Genomic DNA, 26737 nt, shown 5'->3' with positions numbered 1-26737 from the left:
TATTGTCTCACATGCTGGTGTCAGGGAGCCGCTATCTAATAGCAGGAGACTCCCTGAACCTCCGGGAGAGTTGAGATCCCTGCTCTATTGTCACAGTCCCTGCAAATTCCAGGTGAAAATAGATGGGGTGTATGTAAATCCTGGGGGACGGGCCCATTAATTCCTGAAGTATGAGCATGCTAGCCTATTTTGTCACATATTTTTGATGGACTTTGCAACAGAGGCTGTAATAAGCCTTTAGCTACTCCCTTGCCTCATCCAGTTATTGTACAATATATAATATGTATACTGCATGTAATACTACATATAGTAATGTACAGCCCTATAGTACACAAGCGGTCACATACTTCCTCCTCCTGTGTACAGAATTATCCTTAGCGCGCAGCGCCATCTAGTGGCCTAGCCGCGCAGGTCGCCCATTCTGGTAAAGATCGTTATTAGGACCGTACCATTCACCTGCTCGTGTATCGTACCTCCATAGCTTATCTCTCACAAACTTTACCTTCAGTTCACCGTGAACTACATGTACATTCTCCATTATTGTTGTCGCTGCATTAGAAGCGTTTTGTCCCTCGGAATCCTTTATATGCATATAGTGAGGCGGTAAGGTAACGCCCTCCGCTAAGAATAGTACAGTCCTAAGATGGCGGCCACCATGAAAAAAACGGTGAGGCAGCTCCGGGGTGGCGATATTTGAGGTTTGGGGGGGGGGTCTTCGTACGATTTGAGGCTCTGAGGGGGTCGGGCAGTTGAGCGACGTTGTCCATTGCTATGTCTGTGGAAGGACTTGTCCTCTATAGCTGTGGCCAGTAATGTAGCTGCTGACTTCTCCATGGATGACACTTCAGGAATGCGGAGTCCGGGGGAACTAACTGGAAATCCTGGACCATAGGCAGACGTATTATGTGTCCTACCCCTGTGGTCCCCCATTGGCTCTAGAATTAGGTTAGCGGGCTTTCTGGACCATTGGGTGCCGAATTAGCGGACTTTACCTTTAGGCGTCATGCACACAACTGTGTGCAAAATACGGATCCTGTCCATGTTGCATTTGCATTTTTTGCGGACTGATTGATTTTAAAGGGTCCGTAGTCTGCATTTTGCAGCCAAGTGTAGGACATATTCTATTTTTTTTACGGAAAAGACATATGGATCCGGAAAGTACATGGATCGTCCGTGTGCGATCTGCATCTGTATGTCTGTTCTGCAGAATGATAGAATATGCCTGACAAAATGCGGACCATGGACCGGTTGAAGTCTCACGATCGGCGCCGGTCTTTATGTCGCCTGCGCTGCTGTGTGCTGAAAACTGGCAGGAATAAAGATACACTTGTTGCGGTTTCCAGAGGATCGGTCATCAGTAGCGATGAGTGAACTTGTGTTTCAAGTTCGGCGTACAGGTTCGGGTTACCTAAGAATCCCGTTATGTATTCCGCTACCACGGACCGTAATAGAAGTCTATGGACAGCATTCCTCTTATAGGCTTCTGTGGTACATGGCGTCATAGGATTCGGTTATGGTCCGTGGTAGTGGAATACATAACGGGATTCTTAGATAACCCGAACTTGAAACACAAGTTCACTCTACACTAGTTATCATTATTAGCATCCCTTTAAAGGCGTTTTTCTATCTCAGACAATGGGGGGCATATCGCTAGGATATGTCCCCAATGTCTGATAGGTGCAGGTCCCACCGCAGAACGGGGCCCAGAAAGTGGTGGAGGGCGCACTGTGCAAGCGCAGCCACCCTCTAGTCATTTGTATGAGTGCTGCCTTGGCGATCTCTGTTAGGCCTTAGACGTGAGTGGGAGTGGTGGCTGTGTATGCTCAGAACGCTCCCATTCACTTCTATGGGGAGAGCGCTTGGTGGTGGCCTGGATCCGGGGTCCTCCAGCCACCACTTACCCCGCTCCTTTTTCGATATAGGTGCGTGTCCCAGAGGTGGAACCTGCACCTATTAGACAATGGGGGCATAGTCTAGACATATGCCCCCATTGTCTCGGGTGGGAATACCCCTTTAAGCTCAGGTCCCACCTCTGGCATCCACATCTATCAAACATTTATGACCTATCCTGCCATAAATGTCTGCGATAAGAACACCCCTGTAATGCTGAGGTTTTTGAGGTTCTATATTGCCAGTCTTGTCATGTTTGTACATTTCATTGTGGTTTATACTCCAGTCACATCCAAAGCTGAAGGATTCCATGTCACTGCTGCCCTCTGCTGGTTCAGAGCAGGCAGCTCCCCTCCCTGATGTCCCAGGGGACAACTGCTAGAATGTCACTGCCTTTTCCTCCAGTCTTGTAGAATCCCTGCCATGTTTTACAGCAGTATCTGTCCTCTATTCGCACAGGTAGCTGAAGACGTGAACGTCACCTTTGAGGACCAGCAAAAAATTAACATCTTTGCAAGAAATACAAGCAGAATCACAGAGCTGAAGGATGAGATTGAAGTGAAGAAGGTAACATCACCCGTCCTGGCCTGCGGATGTGATTTAAAGGGGTTGTCCAGTGGGAGCAGTGCTGCAGTGATCAGCACTAACTTCCGGAGATGGAGCTACATAGGACATCTGATCACAAGAGGTGTGGGGTGTCATATCCCCACCGATCAGCTAATAATGGCCTATCCTGAGGATAAAAAAAAGCTGGGCAACCCCTTTAATGTTCCTGTAAATCAGGGATGCTCAGCCTGCGACCCTCCAGCTGTAGTAAAACTGCAACTCCCACGGTGCCGTTCTGTAGGATGATAGCTGTAGGCTGTCAGGGAATGATGGGAGTTGTAGTTTTACAACAGCTGGAGGGCTGTAGGTTGAGCATCCCTGCTGTAAATCTGCAGGCAGCATGTTATAACGCAGGAGGAGCAGAGCAGATTGATATATAGTTTTGTGGAAAAGATTCAGTAAAACTTGTAATTTATACTTTATCTCTGCTTTTACTGAAAGTAAGAACTCCCCTGTGTACAGTTGTCAGTGGCTGACAGCTATCTCTGTATACACACTTGCACAGGGAATGCTATCAATCACCGATAACACCCCCCCCCCCCCCCCCCATGTACAATTGAAGCCAGGAAAAGTGGAGATTGAAATGTACAAATTACAAGCTTTACTGAATCTTTTTCCCACAAAACTATAGACCATTCTGCTCAGCCCCTCCTGCTTTATATTATGCTGCCTGCAGATTGCACTGTATTTTGTAATGACAGGTTCTCTTTGGGGGCGCTAACACCCATTCAGGTTGTTTTATGTATTTTATTAAGCCAAAATCTGGAGTGGATCATAAAAGGAGAGAAAGTATAAAGAGTTGATGCGATACCAAATTTTTGATTCGATTTCGATACCATAAAAAAGTATTGCAATACTCAATACCATTCGATACTACGTGAAAAAACGAAAACACCCAAAAAGCCACGTGCATTCCGCATTTTAATTTTTTTTCTGTTCCTGCGTTCACCGCATAGATTTTTTAAAATATTTTAATAGTTTGGAATTTTCAGACTTGGCGATATGTGATATGTTTATTTATTATTTATATATTTTATATGGGGAAAGGGGGTGATTTATACTTTGGTGGGGTTTTTTTTAAACTTTTATTTTATTTTATTTTTTACTTTTTATTCAATAACTATTTCCCCCCTTAGGGGCCAGAACCTGGGATTTTTTAATCCCTTGTCCTATTCCCCCTGATAGCGTTGTATTAGGGTGAATAGGACTTCACACTCTCCCTGCTGCCCTGAGCATAGTGCACACAACAGCAGGGAGATTACCATGGAGGGCTTCGTCCTGGCTGCCATGGTAACTGATCGGAGCCCCAGGATTACACTGCTGGGGCTCCGATCAGAAGCTGCCACTGCACCACCAATGAGAAGGGGAGGGGACCCTGTGGCCACTGCCACCAATGATTTTAATACTGTGGAGAAGGGGGGGGAGGGCGCACTGCGCCACCAATGTTTTTAATACGGGGGGGTTGAGGGGGGCCGGCGCACTGTGCCGCCAATGATAATTAACCTTTAATACAGGAGGCGGGTTGCCGGCAGCAGATCAGCGGCAGTTAACCCCTCAGGTGCCGCACCTTAGGGGTTAACTGCCGCTGATCGCAGCTCTCTGTCAGAGGCAGGGTGCCGGCTATGTGATTCTGCTGCCGCACCTGCCTCCTGTATTAAAAGTTAAAGATGACCTTTCATGGGTCCGGACTTTGTTAAATTAGCAGGCTACATAGAGTAGCACCCAGGGATCTCCCTGCACTTACTATTATTCCTGGGCGCCGCTTCGTTCGCCCGCTGTGGCCCCCGGTATATTCTCCTGCGCTGTATGCTAATTACTACTATTGGAGCAATGGTGAGGAGACATTAGTTTCTCTCCTGGGTGTTCCTTCTTCCTGGCTGTGATGTTCTGCGGTGAGATTGGACAGCGCTACAGGGAGAAGGAACGCCCAGGAGAGAAGCTGATGTCTCCTCCCCATTGCTCTGATAGTAGTAAATAGTATACGGAGCAGAAGACAGTAATGGGGGCCACAGCGGGCGAACGGAGCAGCGCCCAGGAATAATGGTAAGTGCAGGGAGATCCCTGGATGCCGCTCTATGTAGCCTGCTACTTAACAAAGTCCGGACCCATGAAAGATCCTCCTATCATTGGTGGCGCAGTGCGCCCGCCCCTCTCTCTTTATTGGCAGCGCGGCATACGGTGGAGGGAGAGACTGCTTCCTTCTCCCCTGTGCTACTGAGGGAACACGAGCGCGCTGACAGCAGCGCGCTCGTGTTCTGTGATACTATACTGCGCAGCAGCGCAGCCCAGTATTGAAAAAATGGAAATCTCGGTATCGTATCGATACCGGGACAAAAGTATCGATTGGGTAGCGAAATACCCTATAAAGTACAGATACTGCTTCTCTTTTTTTTTTTTTTTTTTTTTTTTTATGCACTTGGTTTTGGCTTTAACCCCTTAGAGGTGTTGTCTCACTTCAGCAAATGACATTTATCATGTAGAGAAAGTTAATACAAGGCACTTACTAATGTATTGTGATTATCCATATTGCATTCTGTGTAAGATTCTTTTTTTCCCCTCAAAATATACACCCTGCAATCCAGCAGTGATGGTCGTGCTTGCACAATATAGGAAAATGTGCCAGCCTCTCTGGTGGTGGGGACCACAGGAGTGTGCATAGTCCAGCAATTTTTTTGCTATAGTGTGCAAACACGGTTAACGCTGATGGATTGCAGGGTGTTCATAACCATGGAAATGATCAGTGTATAATTTGATGGAAAACTACTCTAGACAGCAAAGGAAGCAAAATGGACAATTACAATACATTAATCAGTGCCTTGTATTAATTTTGTCTACATGATAAATGCTATTTGCTGAAATGAGACAACTCCTTTAAGAACAACTGCTGTACATATATGGCCAAAGTCTGGGGTTTAAACATGGTGCCTGCTCATAAGCTGAACAGTTGCTGTACCTAGTGGGTGCCCTCTGTTTTACACAGCAGTCACCTTTAGGCAATGTCTGTGATCTTCAATAACGCACAGATGCTATGGTCAATTGCGACCACAACATCTCAGCAGTGAAACACTGGGAACTCTGCGCCCCCAGGGACTGAGCAGTTCCCCCTGCACCAAAAGAAGGGCGCTGTTTGGTTGATATGGCAGCTTCGCGTCCTCTGGATGCTCTGAGGCCTTCCACAACAATGTTCATGTAATGAACATAGCTAATCTCCCATAGACTGCAATGGTAATTCATTGCCATCCGTGGGAGAAGCAATCAAACGATCGCATGTTCAAGTTCCCTAAATGCTCTTAAAATAAGTGTGAAAAAATAAAAAAATTCAAATAACTCTCCCCTTCCCCATATTAAAAATAAAGAATAGAGATTGTAGAATTTCCACGTCCCAAAATGCCTGTACTATTAACATATAAATGTATTTGTTCCATACGGAGAATGCAGTAATAGATCGCCGCACTTTCTAACAAAATGTAATAAAATCAAAAAGTCATACACACTCTAAAATGGTATCAACAACAACTACACATTGCCGTGCAAAAATGGAGCCCTCACTCAGCTGCATAGACATAAAGATAAATAGTTATGGCGGTCAGAATATGGCGATGCAAAGAAAAGAAATCCTTTAAAACACAAGAAAAACTATATAAATGGGAATATGTTGTAATTGCACTGACCTAAAGAATAGAGATAACAGGTCAGTTTTACCGTATAGGGAATGCGGTAAAAAATAAACCCATAAAACTGTGGCAGAATTTTATTTTATTTTTTTCCAAGTCTGCCACATTTGGAAATATTTTCCAGCTTCCCCCTACAATTCAATACAAAATGGTGTCTGTAGAAACTACAACTTGTCCTGCAAAAAACAATTCCTTATAAGGCTATGTGAGTGGAAAAAAAAAAAAGTTATGTCTCCTGATAGGATTAATAATCATTTCTGGGGTGTATTGAAACATTACTTATATAATTCCACTGTACATCTATGTATAATCTGATCATTGTATTAACACCCATATACTTCTCATAGAAAGAGCTTCAGAACCTAGAAGATGCCTGTGACGACATCCTGATGCTAGAAGATTCTCTCCTTATCCCTTATCAGATCGGAGATGTTTTTATTAGTCATTCCCAAGAGGAGACCCAGGAAATGCTAGAAGCTGCTAAGGTTAGTTATAGCATGTAACTGCTGTAATATTGCCTCCTATGTGTTATAATGTAAGTACTATAATACTGCCCCTTTGTACCAGAATATAGCGCTTTCCATGCGTCTCATCAAAGCTCTAATTGTGGGCAAGTTAGCAAGAGCAAAGAGAAACTCCTCTGCCCCATAAAGCTTCAACAAAGAGGCTTTTGATATTGAACGTAGACTTTTAAAACGAGGATAACCACATTGGGTTTTAACCCTTAGGAGGGTCTTTAAACATGGTACCCGCTCGCACATGCAGCAGGTGCCATAGCCAGTGGGTCTCTGCTGTTTCAAACAGCAGAGGCCCATAGCTAATGTCTGTGATTGGCAATAATGTCAATCGCAGGCATTTAACCCCTAAGTGCGACCACGGCATCTAAATGGCAAAAAACCTGGAAGTGCACACTTCTGGGTTAAGACCGGCTCACCCGTGCGGCAATCGAGGAAACTGGTCCTTCGTTCTAACACGGCAAGTCTGTCTTAACCTCCCTGGCAGTCTAATTCGTGTCTAATTTTTGTATCCGAAGTGGTACATTCTTCCGGAGCTGCGGCCGGATGTTCGTGCCGCTTTCCGGAATTGCTTATGCGGACAGCACACTCTGTGCTGTCCGCATCCATTCCTGCCCCGTTCAAATTACCCATGGTAATCCCGAGTGTGGTTCGGGGTTACCGCTTCTTGCCGTGTAAGTTAACCCGGAGCCACACTCGGGATTACCGCTAGGGAGGTTAAGAGACGTAGCTTATTAGAGCTGCAGTTCCTACGTTGGCCTGCATAGGATAATGGCAAATTCAGCTACTGTAGTTCTGTAAAACTATTGTATAAGCTAAAAAAAATCGACTAGCTCCTAGAGGGGCTAAAGAAAACTAAAAATTGTTTTAAAAAAAATAAAGATTTAAATCACCCGCCTTTTCCTAGCGTAAAAAAATAAATACGCAAACAATAAAAAGTATAAACCTTATGGGCATCTCCGTGTCTAAAAAAGCTTGTACTATTACGATATAAAAATATTTTTCCCCATACAGTGAATTCAAAAAATTTTTTAAAATGTGATCAAAAAGTCACACACACTGCCAACATGATATCAATAAAAACGACAGATCGTCTCACAAAAAATGAGACAGCTGACAGCTCAGTAGACATAACAAAAAAAAAAATTATTGGAGACAGAATATGGTGATGTAAAAAAAAAAAGATATCTAATTAAAAAAAAAAAACGACATATATGTGGTATCGTTTGTAATCGTATGAGAGAATGAACAGGTCAGTTTTGCCACATATGGAACGCTGTAGGAACAAAATCCATAAAACTGTGGTAGAATTGTTTTGTTTTTTTTGGGTTTTTTTTTTCAATTCCACCCCATTTGAAGTTTTTTTTCCCCCCCACTACATTGTATGCCATATTAAATGGTGACATTAGAAAGTACAACTTGTCCCGCAAAATAAACAAACCCTCATACGAAATCCAAAAATGTGATGCGGGTCTAATGGGAATAATTCCTGAATTTGAGATCGTATGACAGTATTACTATTTAAAGGGAACCTGTCACCGGTTTTTAACCATAAGAATCATCGTCATACCTATTATACATGAAAAATGGAAACTCTTCACGCATATTTTTAATCAAACGTGTTTCAGGCCGATCTACCAATGTTAAGGTGGCTTCCGCAGATGGGTACCTGACACTAACAGAACTGCCTCTCCTGGGCCTAACCTATGCCTAAAATGTTCAGGGCGGTGTAGGAACCAGCGATATTTATACTCTGCTCAGAACCATTGGGCAGATGGGTGGGTGTGCTCAATCTAAAGAAGGGAGCTACCCTCCAAACACACAGCAAGAAAATTTAGACTAGCACATCCATAGTCACAGGTGCACATCCATAAAGCTAACATACAGGCAGCTAAATATGGCAGCACACTGTTATACAGGCAAACAATAGAACTAGGGATTAGAGATTATTCTGGAATAAAGTGGTACTATACCTATTATACATGAAAAATGGAAGCTCTTCCTGCCGATATGCCCAAGGCTTCTGAGCAGAGTATAAATATCGCTGGTTCCTACGCTGCCCTGAATATTGTAAGCTTAGGTTAGGCCCAGGAGAGGCAGTTCTGTTAAGGCTGTTTCACACGAGCGAGTCCATTGTGGGAATCGCGCTCCGTGTGTGAGTGTGATCCTCTGCTCTGGACTTGCAGGAGCGTACAGCATTATTATGATTTATAATGCTATGTGCCTCTGCTTGACCTTATTTCTACAGAATCATACTGACCGTGACATAATGCTATGATTCTGTGGAAAAAAGGGCATGCAGAGTCACATAGCATTATAAATCATAATAACGCCGTGCGCTCCTGCAAGTCCAGCGCAGAGGATCACACTCACACACGGAGCGTGATTCCCGCAATGGACTTGCTCGTGTGAAACAGCCCTTAGTGTCAGGTACCCATCTGCGGAAGCCACCTTGACATTGGTAGATCGGCCTGACACACGTTTTATTAAAAATATGCGTGAAGAGTTTCCATTTTCCATGTATAGTAGGTATAGTACCACTGTAATCCAAAATAATCTCTAATCCATAGTTGGGCTGCAGTAAACGATTATTTTAGAAATCGAGTATTCTATCAATTATTTTTTACGATTAATCGAGCAATCTAATAACAAAAAAATCATTAAAAGAACGTTTTTCTTTATAAAAACTCATCAGCCCCCCTGCAGTGTTCCCTCTAAGCTGCGCGGGTGGGCGGCCGCGCAGCAATTTTTGTGGCCCCGCTCACAATTTTATAACGCCCGCTCACTCAGCTGTGCCGGCCCCCAGCTGATTCCCCTGTCTGGAGTTTTGGACCGGCCGGAGGCAGAGAGGGAGTGCGTGCTGTGCGGCGCAGGCTGAGTTCACGTGACGTCACGTCACGTCACGTCACGCTACGCTACGCTGCATCTGAGTACCCTGCGCGCCTGGCCGCCTGCTAGCTGGTGATGGTAAGGTGAGGGCATATAAAAAAAGAAGTATGAACCCACCCCTGTCCCACAGTGTTACGAATCCTCTGTTGTCCCCTGTATTACCCTGATACCCCTCAGTTATATAATATATCTGAGGGGTATCAGGGTAAATTATACAGGGGGTAATATAACTATGGGTATCAGGGTACATGAGGGGTAATATAACTGAGGAGGGCTAGGCTACTATCAGACATTATACAGGGGTAATATAACTTATCTTACCCCTCACCCCTGTATTATGTCCCTGATAGCCCTCCTCACTTATATTACCCCTGTATAATGTACCCTGATAGATACCCCTTAGTTATAATACCCCTGTATAATGTACCCTGATACCCCTCAGTTATATAATATAACTGAGGGGTATCAGGTTAAATTATACAGGGCGGGGTAATATAACTAAGGGGTATCAGTGTACATTATTATACAGGGGTAATATAACTAAGGGGTATCAGGGGACATTATTATACAGGGGTAATATAACTTAGGAGGGCTATCAGGGGACATTATACAGAGGTAATATAACTTATATTACCCCTGTATAATGTCCTTGATAGCCCTCCTCAGTTATATTACCCCTGTATAGTGTACCCTGATACCCCTTAGTTATATTACCCCCTGTATAATGTACCCTGATACCCCTTAGTTATATTACCCCCTGTATAATGTACCCTGATACCCCTCAGTTATATAATATAACTGAGGGGTATCAGGTTAAAATATACAGGGCGGGGTAATATAACTAAGGGGTATCAGTGTACATTATTATACAGGGGTAATATAACTAAGGGGTATCAGGGGACATTATTATACAGGGGTAATATAACTTATATTACCCCTGTATAGTGTACCCTGATACCCCTTAGTTATATTACCCCCTGTATAATTTACCTGATACCCCTCAGTTATATTACCCCTGTATAATGTCCCCCATAACAGTGTGTGTTATCCACAGGTCCCCCATAACAATGTGTCATCCACAGATCCCCCAAATTATTTTAAAAACCTGCTGTTTCTCTAGATGACCTTATGTTTATGGTAGTGGTAATAGAGTCTCAATGGTCTATAAAAGCAGCTACACTATTTTTACAGACCTTTGGGACTCTATTAACACTACTATTAACTATTAACATAAGGTCATCTAGACGAAAAAGCAGGTTTTTAAAATTCTTATTTTTCCCATTTAGGTGTTAGAGCAATCTAATTAAAGTTATGTTTTAACACCTAAAGAGAAAGAAAAAATAAATAAAAACCTACGGTTTCTCTAGATGACCTTATGTTGATAGTAGTGTTAATAGAGTTTCAATGCTTTGTAAAAAATAGTGTAGCTGCTTTTATAGACCCTTGAGACTCTATTACCACTACTATCAACATAAGGTCATCTAGAGAAACAGCAGCTTTTTTTTTAATTATTTTTTCCCTTTAGGTATTAAAGCAATCAAATGAAAGTTATGTTTTAACATAAGGGTCAGAAACTGGGTTTTGTTTAGCCTCTTGGTTATTAGTTTTTCTATGTAAGTTCTCTGGAACAAAGATTTTTTTTCCCTGTATGGGTTATATATGGAGAGCAATGTCCAGTGATAACAGAGAGGACTATACTGTATATTGTACGGGATGGTGCAGGGGTTATACTGTATATTGTACGGGATGGTGCAGGGGTTATACTGTATTGTATGGGATGGCGCAGAGGTTTGTATGCTCTTTGAAGTGACAATTATCTTAGGTTTTCCTATCGCCCACATTTGATGGCGCTGTGCCCAGCTCTGAGCCGACCCCGCTCAGCAGCTGCGAAGGCTTAGAGGGAACACTGCCCCCCTGTGCCACCATCTATATACATGTTACATCTGTCAGCGTATCACATACGACACATTATACTCTCAGTACTTTCCATAATGCAACAGTTCTCTCCGAGAGGTCACATTCCTGGAGACGCAGCGCAGCATTATGTATATTATATCCATGTGCATGTATACAACATAAACATACACACGTAGATCCCCGTCATATATAATACAGTACATGCCGTACCAGCAGTGACTGGTAGACATTACATTGACATGGTGTAGGAGGTCTCATTATAGGGGAACTCTCCAGTCAGTATGGGGAATCCTGGACACCAGGGGGCGCACCTATCTACATGACATATAGAGCAATAATTTCCATATATATTATTGGGGAGCGGGCTGGGCACCCTATGGCAATCATATACAGGGCCCTCTGTCTACATGACATATAAAGCAATAATATAATTTCCACATATTTTGCTGGAGGTCCTATGGCAATCTAACACAGGGGCCCCTGTGTACATGACATAATATATTTTACATATAGTTTTCGGGGGGGCGGCGCCCTATGGCAATCTAACATAGAGGCCCCTAGAATGCAGGATGTGGAATATAAAGAAATAATTTGCATACATTTTTTGGGGGACCCCTAACATTAAACAGGGAGTCCCCCCAGTCCCTGTGGAATGTAAACCAGTTTGCACACCAGTACATTGGGGGGAGCTGGGGCCCCCACAGCTGACATGATCCAGGGGCTCCCCCAAGTCTATGCGGAACCTAACGCACTCAGGGGACACCTTGTGTACATCGGGGCCCCTGCAGGTGAGGGCCCCCATGATCCAGTGCACACATATAACGTCCAAGGACTCACCAGTCGGTGTAGGGGTCATCTACCGCCAGCAGGATACGGGACTTCCTCCTGGGGCCCCCTGCACTCTGCTCCCCCAGACCCGCCGAGGCCGCCATCTGTTTGACCACGTTGGTGATGGAAGAGAAGAAGCCCCCCGCCACATGCGCCCCACTGTGCCTGCTCCTGTCCGGCCCGGTGGATGGGGGGGGGGGGGCTCGGGGCACTGCAGGTCGGTCATGTAGCCATTGGGGAGGTTGGCAATGAAGCTGCTGTCCGACAGCCGGCGGTTGCAGCATGGTACAGGCCGGTGGGTGACCACGGATCGGTGAGTAATAGCAAGCGCTGCACTCCCGCTTCGTGGTCACATGACACAAACAAATCTTTGCATCGAGTATTTTTTTGTGTCGAATTAAATGATTCAATCGAGTAATCGTTTCAGCCCTAATCCCTAGTTCTATTGTTTGCATGTATAACAGTTTGCTGTCTGCATGCAAGCTTTATGGATGTGCACCTGTGACTTTGGATGTGCTAATATATTGTAATAAAAAGTTGCGGTTTCCAGCTCACCATAGACGTGGATGCACGGGACAAGACCGGACCATTCTTCTATGTAGAGTACGAAAAAGGAGAGTTCCAGCATCCAAAACCTCAAACAGTTGCTTTGTCTTTATTGCATTTCATAGTGTGAATACATCCAGGGTGCACCTTTACCCACTGCCGTAACAGGTTAACATCTTTTGAACTTTTCTCAGTTCTTAGTCATAACCTGTGGATGTGCTAGTCTAAATTTTCTTGCAGTAATTAATAAATTAAGCGCATCTCACACCAGTGTGGCATGTGTGTACACCAATCTTGATAAATCTCCTTCATTAAATGAACTAACGAATTAATCCACAAATGGACGAAGGGAAGGAGGAAACCCCAGTTTATGTACTTTTAGTAAAGAATAGTAGATGGGGACACTGGGTGTTCTATATAATGTATTCTGCTTGTTGAAAGAACACCCAGAGACTCATCATGGACCAGAGCCGGTAATTTCAGTTTGTATAACGGCATTACTTACTGTATACATTCATACCACAAAAAAAAGTGGTTCAAAAAACACACTAATCGCAAATGGCTAAGTAACAGTAAAAATAATTACACAAGATGTCTGGACTGCACCAAGAACTGAAAAAACCCCAAAGCAAAAAAAAAAAAAAAGTGCTAGAACCGCAATAGATGTTAAAATAATGCATACTTTAATGAAAATATCTTAAGAATATATATTACCATACATAAAAATGAGGCATACTTCATGAAAAGGACTGCATTGCCTGAGTATATAAGAAAAAGTGGTAAAAAAAATATATAAATATATATATATATATATATGTGTAGTGAATACACTAAGGTACATATACCGCCACAAATATCAAAATACATGTATGGTAATGAGAAAAAGATTGTATATCCCAGGACCAAACCAACATAATCAAAGTATCAACTGTGCAGTAGATGTAACCCCAAAAAGAACAATAGATCACCAGATACTGATCCGTAGATGAAGTAAAAGAGGGGAACTGCGTCCACACCTGATGCGCATTTCGGCAAATGACTTCGTCTAGGTGTCTAACATTCGTAAATTCCGATTTTTATATAACCCACCATCAAGAACTATGATACCCCCCCACCTCTTATCAAATTGTCGAATGACTGTCTCCTCCATATCTTTCAGTGTTCCTATAGCCAATCTCTGACCCTCTGTCAGATTCTATTTATTATGTGACATATTCCTTTGTTCAGACAGAAGGGTTGAGTCGCACTCCACGAGCTCCTGGAAGCGATCCCGGGCTGGGGAGCGTGATTGCAGAGGATAAAGACAGGGATTTATACTTGTAGAATGAGCAGATTGACCCGTGCTTTTATTTCCAGCAGAGTCCCTTTGGAGTTGATAGAATTCAGTTAGGACAATTTGTTCCTTAAAAGAAAACGTAAGATTATCGTGACCTCTTTGTTCAGAAGCATTTCTCACTGGATCACTCACTGCTAGTGAATTAGGGCTATCGTCTGCTGAGGAGAAATGCTTCCTGACAGTAAGGTCTCCAGCTAATTTACTGACATCAAGTGCCGTGTTGTAGACATTAAAGTGGCAAGTTGGAGCAGAATCATACAGATTAGAAGATACTGCGGCACTCCATGTCTTCACAAATTTCCGGGTTTATTTCAACAAACAAGCCACGTTTCGACTCAGAGTCTTTTTCAAAATTTCGAGCTTGAAAAAGACTCCTAATCGAAACGTCGCTTGTTTGGTGAAATAAACACGGAAATTTTTGATGACATGGAGACCAAATGGTCCTTCTGAGAGGTCTCGGTGAGCAGTGCTTCTCACCTTCCTATGCTACTGTAAGTTGGAGCAGAAGTCAGTCCTTTAGAGAAGACGTCCAAGTGATCTGGCCAGAGGATTTTCTCTGATAAGTTTAAACCCTGCAGTTCATTTATTTCTCGTGACCTCGCAGATATCAAGGATTTGTTTTTTCCCTCTGCTTCTTTTTTTAACTTTGTTACACGATTGGGAACACTAGATCTATTTCTCTGATTCTCGATAAAATGTGAATTACTTTTTTCATCCATATAAAATACATCCAGGTTCTCAGGCCGAGGAATCCAGTTCCATAGAGCTGAAATTCACACGGGACATGTTATGTTTCTTTCTGTTAGATTTCTTTACACAGAACGAGGTGTGGATGATTTTATAGCAAAAAATTACCTTATTTCATATCCATTAGTTCTGATTCCAGTTTGGCCAGGTTTAATTTCAGTTTATTGTCCACTTTCTGGGGCAATTTTTTTAATGATTGCATTTTTCTCATTTTGGGCTACAAAATGATATATATATATATATATATATATATATATATAATGAGACATTGTGTGTAATATATATACAGTGGATATAAAAAGTCTACACACCCCTGTTAAAATGTCAGGTTTCTGTGGTGTAAAAAAATATAAAAATAAAATAATATGGTTGCATAAGTGTGCACACCCTTAAACTAATACTTTGTTGAAGCACCTTTTGATTTTATTACATCACTCAGTCTTTTTAGGTATGAGTCTATCAGCATGGCACATTTTGACTTGGCAAGATTTGCCTACTTTTCTTTGCAAAAACACTCCAAATCTGTCAGATTGCGAGGGCATCTCCTGTGCACAGCCCTCTTCAGATCACCCCACAGATTTTCAATCGGATTCAGGTCTGGGCTCTGGCTGAGCCATTCCAAAACTTTAATCTTCTTCTGGTGAAGCCATTCCTTTGTTGATTTGGATGTATGCTTTGGGTCGTTGTCATGTTGAAAGATGAAGTTCCTCTTCATGTTCAGCTTTCTAGCAGAAGCCTGAAGGTTTTGTGCCAATATTGACTGGTATTTGGAACTGTTCATAATTCCCTCTAGCTTAACTAAGGCCCCAGTCCAGCTGAGGAAAAACAGCCCCTTGGCATGATGCTGCCACCACCATGCTTCACTGTGGGTATGGTGTTCTTTTGGTGATGTACAGTGTTGTTTTTGCGCCAAACATATCTTTTGGAATTATGGCCAAAAAGTTCAACCTTGGTTTCATCAGACCATAACACCTTTTACCACATGCTTTTGGGAGACTTCAGATGTGATTTTGCAAAATGTAGCCTGGCTTGGATGTTTTTCTTCGTAAGAAAAGGCTATTATCTTGCCACTCTACCCCATAGCCCAGACATTTGGAGAATACGGGAGATTGTTGTCACATGTACCACACAGCCAGTACTTGCCAGATATTCCTGCAGCTCCTTTAATGTTGCTGTAGGCCTCTTGGTAGCCTCCCAGACCAGTTTTCTTCTCGTCTTTTCATCAATTTTGGAGGGACGTCCAGTTCTTGGTAATGTCACTGTTGTGCCCTATTTTCTCCACTTGATGACTGTCTTCACTGTGTTCCATGGTATATCTAATGCCTTGGAAATTCTTTTGTACCCTTCTCCTGACTGATACCTTTTACATGAGATCCCTCTGATGCTTTGGAAGCTCTCTGTGGACCATGGCTTTTGCTGTGGGATGTGAGAGAGAGAAAATTTCAGGAAAGACCAACTAGAGCAGCTGAACTTTATTTGGGGTTAATCAGAGGCACTTTAAATGATGGCAGGTGTATGCTGACTCCTATTTAACATGATTTTTAATGTGATTGCTTAATTCTGAACACAGCTACATCCCCAGTTATAAGAGGGTGTGCACACTTTTTTTTTTTTTTTTTTTTTTTACATCACAGAAACCTGACATTTTAACAGGGGTGTGTAGACTTTTTTTATATCCACTGTGTGTGTGTGTGTATATGTATGTATGTGTAATATATATATATATATATATATATATATATATATATATATATATATATATAGCACTCCTTGCCGGGGACTTGATGGAGAAATGCATAGGGAGAAGGCGTCTTTGCTTGTATGGGAGTGTGCTCCCATACAAGCAAAGACGCCTTCTCCCTATGCATTTCTCCATCAAGTCCCTGGCAAGGAGTGCTGCGGATTTTCTTTGTTATTTATCCTGTCCTGCATCGGGGGACTACAGCTACATATGACGGAGTGCTGCCTGACCTTTTCTATGGATGGATGGATATATATTAGGGATCGACCGATATTGATTTTTTAGGGCCGATACCGTTAATTTGTCAACTTTCAGGCCGATAGCCGATAATTTATACCGATATTCTGGGTATTTTTATTTTTGAGGAAAAAAAAAAATGTCCTACACAAATCTGCTGAAAATTAATGTTTATTGTTAACGTGTATTATTATTTTATTTTTTTTGTAAATCTTTTTCATTTATACTTAATATTTTTATTTATTTTTTTTGCTAACTTTTAGCCCCCTTAGGGACTAGAACCCTTGTCCCAATAACCCTGATAGATCTCTATCAAAGTGAATAGGATCTCGCACTCTCCCTGCTGCCCTGTGCTCTGTGCACACAGCAGCATGGAGCTGACTATGGCAGCCAGGGCTTCAATAGCGTCCTGGCTGCCATGGTAACCGATCGGAGCCCCAGGCTTACACTGCTGGGGCTCCGATCGGAGGAGCAGGGGAGAGGGGATCCTGTGGCCACTGCCACCAATGATTAGAACTGGGGGGGGGGGGGGGGGGGCGCACTGCGCCACCAATGTTTTTACTATTGGGATGGGGTGGGGGGCGCACTGCGCCACCAATGACTAATACTAGGGGGCTTGAGGGGGGGCGGGGCGCACTGCGCCACCACTGTTTTTACTATTGGGGTGGGGGGCGCACTGCTTGAGGGGGGGGGGGGCGCACTGCGCCACCAATGAAGATACCTCTCTTTCACATACAGGAGGCGGGAGCTGGCTGCAGAATCACATAGCCGGCTCCCGACCTCTATGAGCGGTAGCTGCGATCCGCGGCACCTAAGAGGTTAACTACCGCGGACCGCAGCTGCCGTTCATAGAGGTCGGGAGCCGGCTATGTGATTCTGCAGCCAGCTCCCGCCTCCTGTATTTGAATTAATGAAAGACTCATCTTCATTGGTGGCGCAGCGGCCACAGCCCCTCCCCTCCTCTTGTCTTCCGTCCTGTCATAGGAGGCAGCGGCAGCAGCATCACAGGGGGAGGAGACACTGCTTCCTTCTCCCCTGTGCTGCGGAGGGAACACAGAACGCGCTGAGAGCAGCGCGTTCTGTGTTCCCAATACGTTATCGGTATATCGGCAAAATAGATGCCGATAACGTTCAAAATCCTCAATATCGGCCGATAATATCGGCCAAACCGATAATCGGTCGATCCCTAATATATATATATATATATATATACACTGCTCAAAAAAATAAAGGGAACACAAAAATAACACATCCTAGATCTGAATTAATTAAATATTCTTCTGAAATACTTTGTTCTTTACATAGTTGAATGTGCTGACAACAAAATCGCACAAAAATTAAAGTGGTCCGGATTTGGAGTCACACTCAAAATTAAAGTGGAAAAACACACTACAGGCTGATCCAACTTTGATGTAATGTCCTTAAAACAAGTCAAAATGAGTCTCCGTAGTGTGTCCCCTCCACGTGCCTGTATGACCTCGCTACAACGCCTGTGCATGCTCCTGACGAGGTGGCGGGCGGTCTCCTGAGGGATCTCCTCCCAGACCTGGACTAAAGCATCTGCCAACTCCTGGACAGTCTGTGGTGCAACGTGACGTTGGTGGATAGAGCGAGACATGATGTCCCAGATGTGCTCAATTGGATTCAGGTCTGGGGAACGGGCGGGCCAGTCCATAGCATCAATGCCTTCGTCTTGCAGGAACTGCTGACACACTCCTGCCACATGAGGTCTAGCATTGTCTTGCATTAGGAGGAATCCAGGGCCAACCGCACGAGCATATGGTCTCACAAGGGGTCTGAGGATCTCATCTACCTAATGGCAGTCAGGCTACCTCTGGCGAGCACATGGAGGGCTGTGCGGCCCTCCAAAGAAATGCCACCCCACACCATTACTGACCCAATGCCAAACCAGTCATGCTGGAGGATGTTGCAGGCAGCAGAACGTTCTCCACGGCGTCTCCAGACTCTGTCACGTCTGTCACATGTGCTCAGTGTGAACCTGCTTTCATCTGTGAAGAGCACAGGGCGCCAGTGGCGAATTTGCCAATCTTGGTGTTCTCTGGCAAATGCCAAACGTCCTGCATGGTGTTGGGCTGTAAGCACAACCCCCACCTGTGGACGTCGGGCCCTCATATCACCCTCATGGAGTCTGTTTCTGACCGTTTGAGCAGACACATGCACATTTGTGGCCTGCTGGAGGTCATTTTGCAGGGCTCTGGCAGTGCTCCTCCTGTTCCTCCTTGCACAAAGGCGGAGGTAGCGGTCCTGCTGCTGGGTTGTTGCCCTCCTACAGCCTCCTCCACGTCTCCTGATGTACTGGCCTGTCTCCTGGTAGCGCCTCCATGCTCTGGACACTACGCTGACAGACACAGCAAACCTTCTTGCCACAGCTCGCATTGATGTGCCATACTGGATAAACTGCACTACCTGAGCCACTTGCGTGGGTTGTAGACTCCGTCTCATGCTACCACTAGAGTGAAAGCACCGCCAGCATTCAAAAGTGACCAAAACATCAGCCAGGAAGCATAGGAACTGAGAAGTGGTCTGTGGCACCACCTGCAGAACCACTCCTTTATTGGGGGTGTCTTGCTAATTGCCTATAATTTCCACCTGTTGTCTATTCTATTTGCACAACAGCATGTGAAATTGATTGTCACTCAGTGTTGCTTCCTAAGTGGACAGTTTGATTTCACAGAAGTGTGATTGACTTGGAGTTACATTGTGTTGTTTAAGTGTTCCCTTTATTTTTTTGAGCAGTGTATATAAGGCTCCATTGAGAGGGCTGAAATGCTGCATTGCGTTTGGGTGTGAATAAAACATCACCTATTTTCTATCACAAGACCGGAGTGCTGCCCATTTTTCTATCTTCTTGTGATATATATATATATATATATATATATATATATATATATATATATATATATATATATATATATATATATATTACAAGGCAAAAACATATTAATCCTTTGTCATCAGGTGGTGGGTAGAGAATTGGTGAGCCTACAACTTACCAGGCAAAGAAGTACTTGTTGGCGTAGAGTGAATGTTAAAAGTGCAGATATCCATTTTTACATTAAAGGGCCGGTCTTCTTTAAATGAAGCTTCACCCTGGTACAATGGTTAAGTCTGGAGCTATGCAGTGAAACGTGTCCCGCGATAGCAAGCCTCAGAAAAGTTTGTGATACTTGGCAGTAATTTGCCTGTGACTTGGCTGTAAAAACACAGCCAAATTGCAAAATGGTCGCAGAGAAGATTGTCGCACGTTACTTGCATTGACTGTAAAGTTAAACCATTTTTCGCTGCTGCCTTTTTATTTAAAGAGGACCTTTCACCGATCCTGACATTGTGAACGAAGTATCATGACATATACAGCGGCGCCCAGGGATCTCACTTCACTTACTATTATCCCTGGGCGCCGCTCCGTTCTCCCGTTTATGTCCTCCGGTATGTTCGGGGACTTGGTTATGGTAGGCGGAGTCTCCCCTTGTTCTGCTGGACGTCTCCTTCTCCTAGGCTGTAGCGCTGGCCAATCGCAGCGCAGAGCTCACTGCCTGGGAGAAAAAAAAAAAAAACTCCCAGGCTGTGAGCTCTGCGCTGCGATTGGCCAGCGCTACAGCCTAGGAGAAGGAGACGCCCGCAGAACAAGGGCAGACTCCGCCTACTATAACCAAGTCCCCGAACATACCGGAGGACGTAACGGGAGAACGGAGCGGCGCCCAGGGATAATAAGAAGTGCAGTGAGATCCCTGGGTGCCGCTGTATATGTCATGATACTTAGTTCACAATGTCAGGATCGGTGAAAGGTCCTCTTTATCTCAAAAAACCCTTTCAATCTTGACTGTTTGCAAATTGATGTAATGTTTCTCCCCCCTCCTTATTTTTGTGCAGAAAGGATTACAGGATGAAATTGATTCTTTACAGTCACGAGTAGAATCTATCCAGCAAGTCCTTGGTGATCTCAAAGTCCAGCTGTACGCCAAGTTTGGAAACAATATCAACCTGGAAGCCGACGACAGCTAAATCCTTTAAATTATTGTGTGTTTGGTTGGTTGTTTATGTTTTTTTATTGATCAGGCAAAAAAAGCCAGGAGGGTGCTTAAAGGGGTATTCCAGTTATTTCCAGTTATCCCCTATCCATTAATTTCTATTGGAGATAGCCAGTACAGCACTATGACCCCTACGATGTAATCTAATAATAGTTATCCCCTATACTTTGGATAGGGCATAACTTACAACAACTGGAATACCTCTTTAAAGGCATGCCAGCATCAGTCTCCCCAAACAGTAGCTATCTCTACAGCATGTGTTTTCATCCATTCCCTGCTCATCTACTGCTGGAGAGATTCCATTTCTCTAGTGCAGCCAGTCAGGTCTTCAGTACCCGGCAACATCTGACTATTCTGCTGGGGATTGTAGTTCATCAGCTCCTAGAATGGAGGAGGTCACCATTGCTGTACAATTCAATTACCCCTTTCTGCTCTGTGTTCATAAGTAACTGAGAAATGTATTTGTCCAGACTTGTGGGTCTGTTCTCCTGGAAACCGAAAAATAAAGCAGCATCCTGGCTTGCAAAGTTGTTGTATGTGTGATATATTTTTATTAATAATAATGTTACTGTGTGACCTTTCTCCTTCCTCTGAATTCAGATTTTTTTTTATTTTTTTTTTATCACTTAAGTTTTATTAATAATTGTCAATGTACAACATTACAGAAGAGATGCATATAAAATGAATGACTTAGTATAATACCACGCAGGGATATATGCCATAGTAGATTTAAGTAAATCGATAATGAATACATTAAGTAAACAACTAAATGACAATACAATTTAGAGCATTAAGAAAAAACATGGCAGACTTGGGCATAATGACATGTGGCATTTTACAAAAACCAAGTAGTGTAGCACCGCATGGTTGCACGATCCAAGTGGGTAATTATAAACCAATCTAAAGATAGTTGAGAACTTGAAAACTGAATCCATGGTTCCCATTTTGGGGCCACTTTATTCCATGAGTGTGTTCTAATAGCGTATAGTTTCTTTAGATCATAAGCTGCTCTGATTGTAGACATTAATTCCTGTAATGTCAGAGGTGCACTGGATTTCCAAGTTTTTGCAATCCTAGCTCTAGCTGCTAATATTGCTTGACCGCATACTAGTCTCATGTGTGGGGGGAGGTCATCCAGACCTACGAAACAGAAGGCTAAAGATGGCGATAAAGGGATCTCTACCCCAGTGATAGAATGTAGTAGACAAAAAGTTGCTTTCCAAAAAGCAAATACTGGAGTACAGTCCCTCTACATGCTTATATGTTCCAATGTATTTTTTAATTTTATGTATATGTGCAGGAGTTAGATACCAGCGGAGAAGAATTTTAAAAGCGGTTTCCCAATGGGTAGCGCCCCTGGATACCTGTTTTACTATAGGGAATGCTGCATTCCATTCTTCTACAGAATGTGTGGCTTCCAGCTCCTTTTCTCATTTCAGCACAAAAGGTGGTTTTTCAGATATATTTGGGGTGGATAATATATTGTAAAAGAAGGAAATACCTGTGATGGAAGTCGTGGTGACAGAGAGGAAATCCTGAATTTGGGCGGAAAGCGAAAAGTGGAAATTTCCTGACTGGATAGTGCGTGTCTAATTCTCAGGAATTTGTAAAAGTCTTTCTGTGATATGGAAAAGTTTTGGGATATATTTTCAAAGGTACATAAGAGTGATCCTTCATATAGTTGCTTAATGCAGTGCAGGCCCGCTGTTACCCAGTTATCGAGATGTAAGTCTGGAATCCAGACATTAAGATATAGTATAGGCAGCTTCTCTATTGTAGCTGTGGGCAGATCTGTAAAATACGGTAACTGCATTTTTCCAATCTGTGCATGATTCCTTAACACTCAATAGTGAGGACACCATTCCCACCTTGTTCTTAGATTGAGTGTCAAATGCTGAAATGAGAGGGCGGCTACTAGTAGATAGTTCCAGGGCGACCCATCTTTTGTCTGTATTATTTAACCACCAGTCTGTCATTTGTGTGAGGACACCATTCCCACCTTGTTCTTAGATTGAGTGTCAAATGCTGAAATGAGAGGGCGGCTACTAGTAGATAGTTCCAGGGCGACCCATCTTTTGTCTGTATTATTTAACCACCAGTCTGTCATTTGTGTGAGGATAGTTGCCCAGTAATATTTTTTAACATCGGGAATGCTCATTCCCCCCTTCGCCCAAGGTCTAGAGTCTAGACATTGTGGAGAAGCGAATTCTAGGTCTTCTCCCCTCCCAGAGAAAGTCGGTGAGCAGTTTTTGCAGGGACTGGAAGTATGCTGTCGGGACCGGGATCACCACTGTTCGAAAAACATACAAGATGGTCGGTAGCATCATCATTTTTATGATGGCTACTCTACATGCCCATGAAATGAGTGGCTGAGAGAATTCTGAATTCAGATTTATGAAGTATTTGCTCATACAACGGAGGTTGTAAATACACGCGGCAGGTGTACTAGACTGTCAGGTGTACCACTTCTGCGGATGGTGTGGGCACAGTTCCTGCATTGACACCATGCCCATAATGAACATTTACGGGGCTTGCTGTTAGCCACTTAGCACCTGCTCTGTAAATGTAAGGCAGATTGTGCCAAAGGATTAATAAATGGTTAACCATAGAATATGTATACTTTACTATCACATAAATGCAGCATGTATTAATAGAGGATACGGATGTATACCAGAGATGATGGGAGTTATACTGTATAAGACTGTGGTATGTGTGTAAACTAAAATGAACAAAATAAATCTAAATCCAGTCAATATTTGGCGTGACCACCCTTTGCCTTTAACACAGCATCAGTTCTTCTAGGTGCACTAGCACACCGTTTTTGAAGCGAGGTTTTTCCAAACATCTTGGAGAACTAACCACAGATCTTCTGTAGATGTAGGCTTTCTCAAATCCTTCGGCCTCCTCATATAATCCCAAACAGACTGGATGATGTTGACACCAGGGCTCTCTGGGCCCCTGAAGATAGAACATTGGCTTTATGTTCGGGGCCGTTGTCCTGCTGCAGAATATACACTGCTCAAAAAAATAAAGGGAACACTTAAACAACACAATGTAACTCCAAGTCAATCACACTTCTGTGAAATCAAACTGTCCACTTAGGAAGCAACACTGAGTGACAATCAATTTCACATGCTGTTGTGCAAATGGGATAGACAACAGGTGGAAATTATAGGCAATTAGCAAGACACCCCCAATAAAGGAGTGGTTCTGCAGGTGGTAACCACAGACAACTTCTCAGTTCCTATGCTTCCTGGCTGATGTTTTGGTCACTTTTGAATGCTGGCGGTGCTTTCACTCTAGTGGTAGCATGAGACGGAGTCTACAACCCACACAAGTGGCTCAGGTAGTGCAGTTTATCCAGGATGGCACATCAATGCGAGCTGTGGCAAGAAGGTTTGCTGTGTCTGTCAGCATAGTGTCCAGAGCATAAAGGCGCTACCAGGAGACAGGCCAGTACATCAGGAGACGTGGCGGAGGCCGTAGGAGGGCAACAACCCAGCAGCAGGACCGCTACCTCTGCCTTTGTGCAAGGAAGAACAGGAGGAGCACTGCCAGAGCCCTGCAAAATGACCTCCAGCAGGCCACAAATGTGCATGTGTCTGCTCAAACGGTCAGAAACAGACTCCATGAGGGTGATATGAGGGCCCGACGTCCACAGGTGGGGGTTGTGCTTACAGCCCAACACCGTGCAGGATGTTTGGCATTTGCCAGAGAACACCAAGATTGGCAAATTCGCCACTGGCGCCCTGTGCTCTTCACAGATGAAAGCAGGTTCACACTGAGCACATGTGACAGAGTCTGGAGATGCCGTGGAGAACGTTCTGCTGCCTGCAACATCCTCCAGCATGACCGGTTTGGCATTGGGTCAGTAATGGTGTGGGGTGGCATTTCTTTGGAGGGCCGCACAGCCCTCCATGTGCTCGCCAGAGGTAGCCTGATTGCCATTAGGTACCGAGATGAGATCCTCAGACCCCTTGTGAGACCATATGCTGGTGCCTTTGGCCCTGGGTTCCTCCTAATGCAAGACAATGCTAGACCTCATGTGGCTGGAGTGTGTCAGCAGTTCCTGCAAGACGAAGGCATTGATGCTATGGACTGGCCCGCCCGTTCCCCAGACCTGAATCCAATTGAGCACATCTGGGACATCATGTCTCGCTCTATCCACCAACGTCACGTTGCACCACAGACTGTCCAGTGCTTTAGTCCAGGTCTGGGAGGAGATCCCTCAGGAGACCGTCCGCCACCTCATCAGGAGCATGCACAAGCGTTGTAGGGAGGTCATACAGGCACGTGGAGGCCACACACACTACTGAGCCTCATTTTGACTTGTTTTAAGGACATTACATCAAAGTTGGATCAGCCTGTAGTGTGTTTTTCCACTTTAATTTTGAGTGTGACTCCAAATCCAGACCTCCATGGGTTGAAAAATTTGATTTCCATTTTTTTAATTTTTGTGTGATTTTGTTGTCAGCACATTCAACTATGTAAAGAACAAAGTATTTCAGAAGAATATTTAATTAACTCAGATCTAGGATGTGTTATTTTTGTGTTCCCTTTATTTTTTTGAGCAGTGTATTTAGAGCCAATCAGATGGCTCCCTGATGTAATGGATAAGTATTTGCCTGCATTTCTCATTTACATCACAGTTTCAACTAGTCGACCATTGGTGAGTCAAATATACAATGGCATTTTCAAGGGGTTCTCCCATGACTAATGTAAAAAATTAGACATCCCCTTTAATATCAAATGAAGTCACACAACAAATGGTAGTGGTTCTATGTCAGAATTACGGACTGTAGAATTCCATTGGTGGTCAGGTGATAGTTTCTATCCCTTTTGTCCGGGCATTCCTGGGGCATATTAGGAGGTTCCTGATATGGAATCACTCTTATCAGGGCGGCCATTCCATTTATAGGGACAGACACTAGGAGGAGTTTCTCTTCCAAAGTCAGTCTTATTTGCCTTCTCCTCCAGTTATCGATTTATTATGTAAGGGGTTGAGTGTTTGGTGTTGTGTTTTGTTTTTGTAAATCTGTTTGATTTTTCCATATACCACATAAGACATGTGGACTAGCTTTTCGCTGTTCATATCAGAACCAGTGACCACATATTGACAAATAACATTCCCCTCCCCTCATTAGACCCTAACCCAAATTCCATTGATCTCATACCACCAACACACTAATAGATCGCCATTCATGTGTCTCCAAGAAAATCAACACACCTTTAAAGCACCCAACCTTCCCCCTATATTGGCCTTTAGGTACCATTCCGTGTATTTAAACGGTGTCACAATAAGGGTAATGGCTTCCCTATAATGAGAAGTAGGGATGAGCGAATCGACTTCGGATGAAACATGCGAATAATATGATTCGCATAATAGAACACTTGAAACTGGACCCGAGTTTGGGAAATGTTTTTTTTTACAGTAGTAATTGATTTATGAAGTTATTATGCGAAGTCTCGCGAGAGTTTGCGAAGTAATAACTTCGGCTCATAGGAGCCAATACATTCTAATACTGTACGGAGCGCTCGCTCCATACAGTATTCAAACAAAGTATTATGCAATTCGCTCATCGCTAGTGAGAAGCTCTTATAAACTTTCTGAAAAAGGGGGTCGTTTTGGTAACCTTATGTTGCTGAGCATATGTTCTGTCATGATGGATATATAAAGCCAATTGGTTGGTCACCTCATATACCGTGGGAACTTTAGGCCTTAACCAGAAGTGGAGCAGCGTTCACTTTGCCACCTGAAGTAC

General features: G+C 43.6%; 1 protein-coding gene across 1 annotated transcript; it reads left to right on the top strand.

The window, feature by feature from the left end:
- The first annotated feature begins 601 nt into the window (after positions 1-601).
- On the top strand, positions 602-21496 carry PFDN4 (prefoldin subunit 4). Its single transcript, XM_040437203.1, has 4 exons — positions 602-667; positions 2350-2457; positions 6518-6655; positions 20818-21496. The coding sequence occupies exons 1-4, from the start codon at positions 644-646 to the stop codon at positions 20947-20949; spliced, it is 402 nt and encodes a 133-aa protein (XP_040293137.1). The 5' UTR covers positions 602-643; the 3' UTR covers positions 20950-21496.
- The last annotated feature ends 5241 nt before the right edge of the window (positions 21497-26737 follow it).

This window comes from Bufo bufo, chromosome 6, assembly GCF_905171765.1.
Source record: "Bufo bufo chromosome 6, aBufBuf1.1, whole genome shotgun sequence".
Taxonomy (NCBI): Eukaryota; Metazoa; Chordata; class Amphibia; order Anura; family Bufonidae; genus Bufo; species Bufo bufo.
This window is presented reverse-complemented; position numbering and strand designations above follow the sequence as displayed.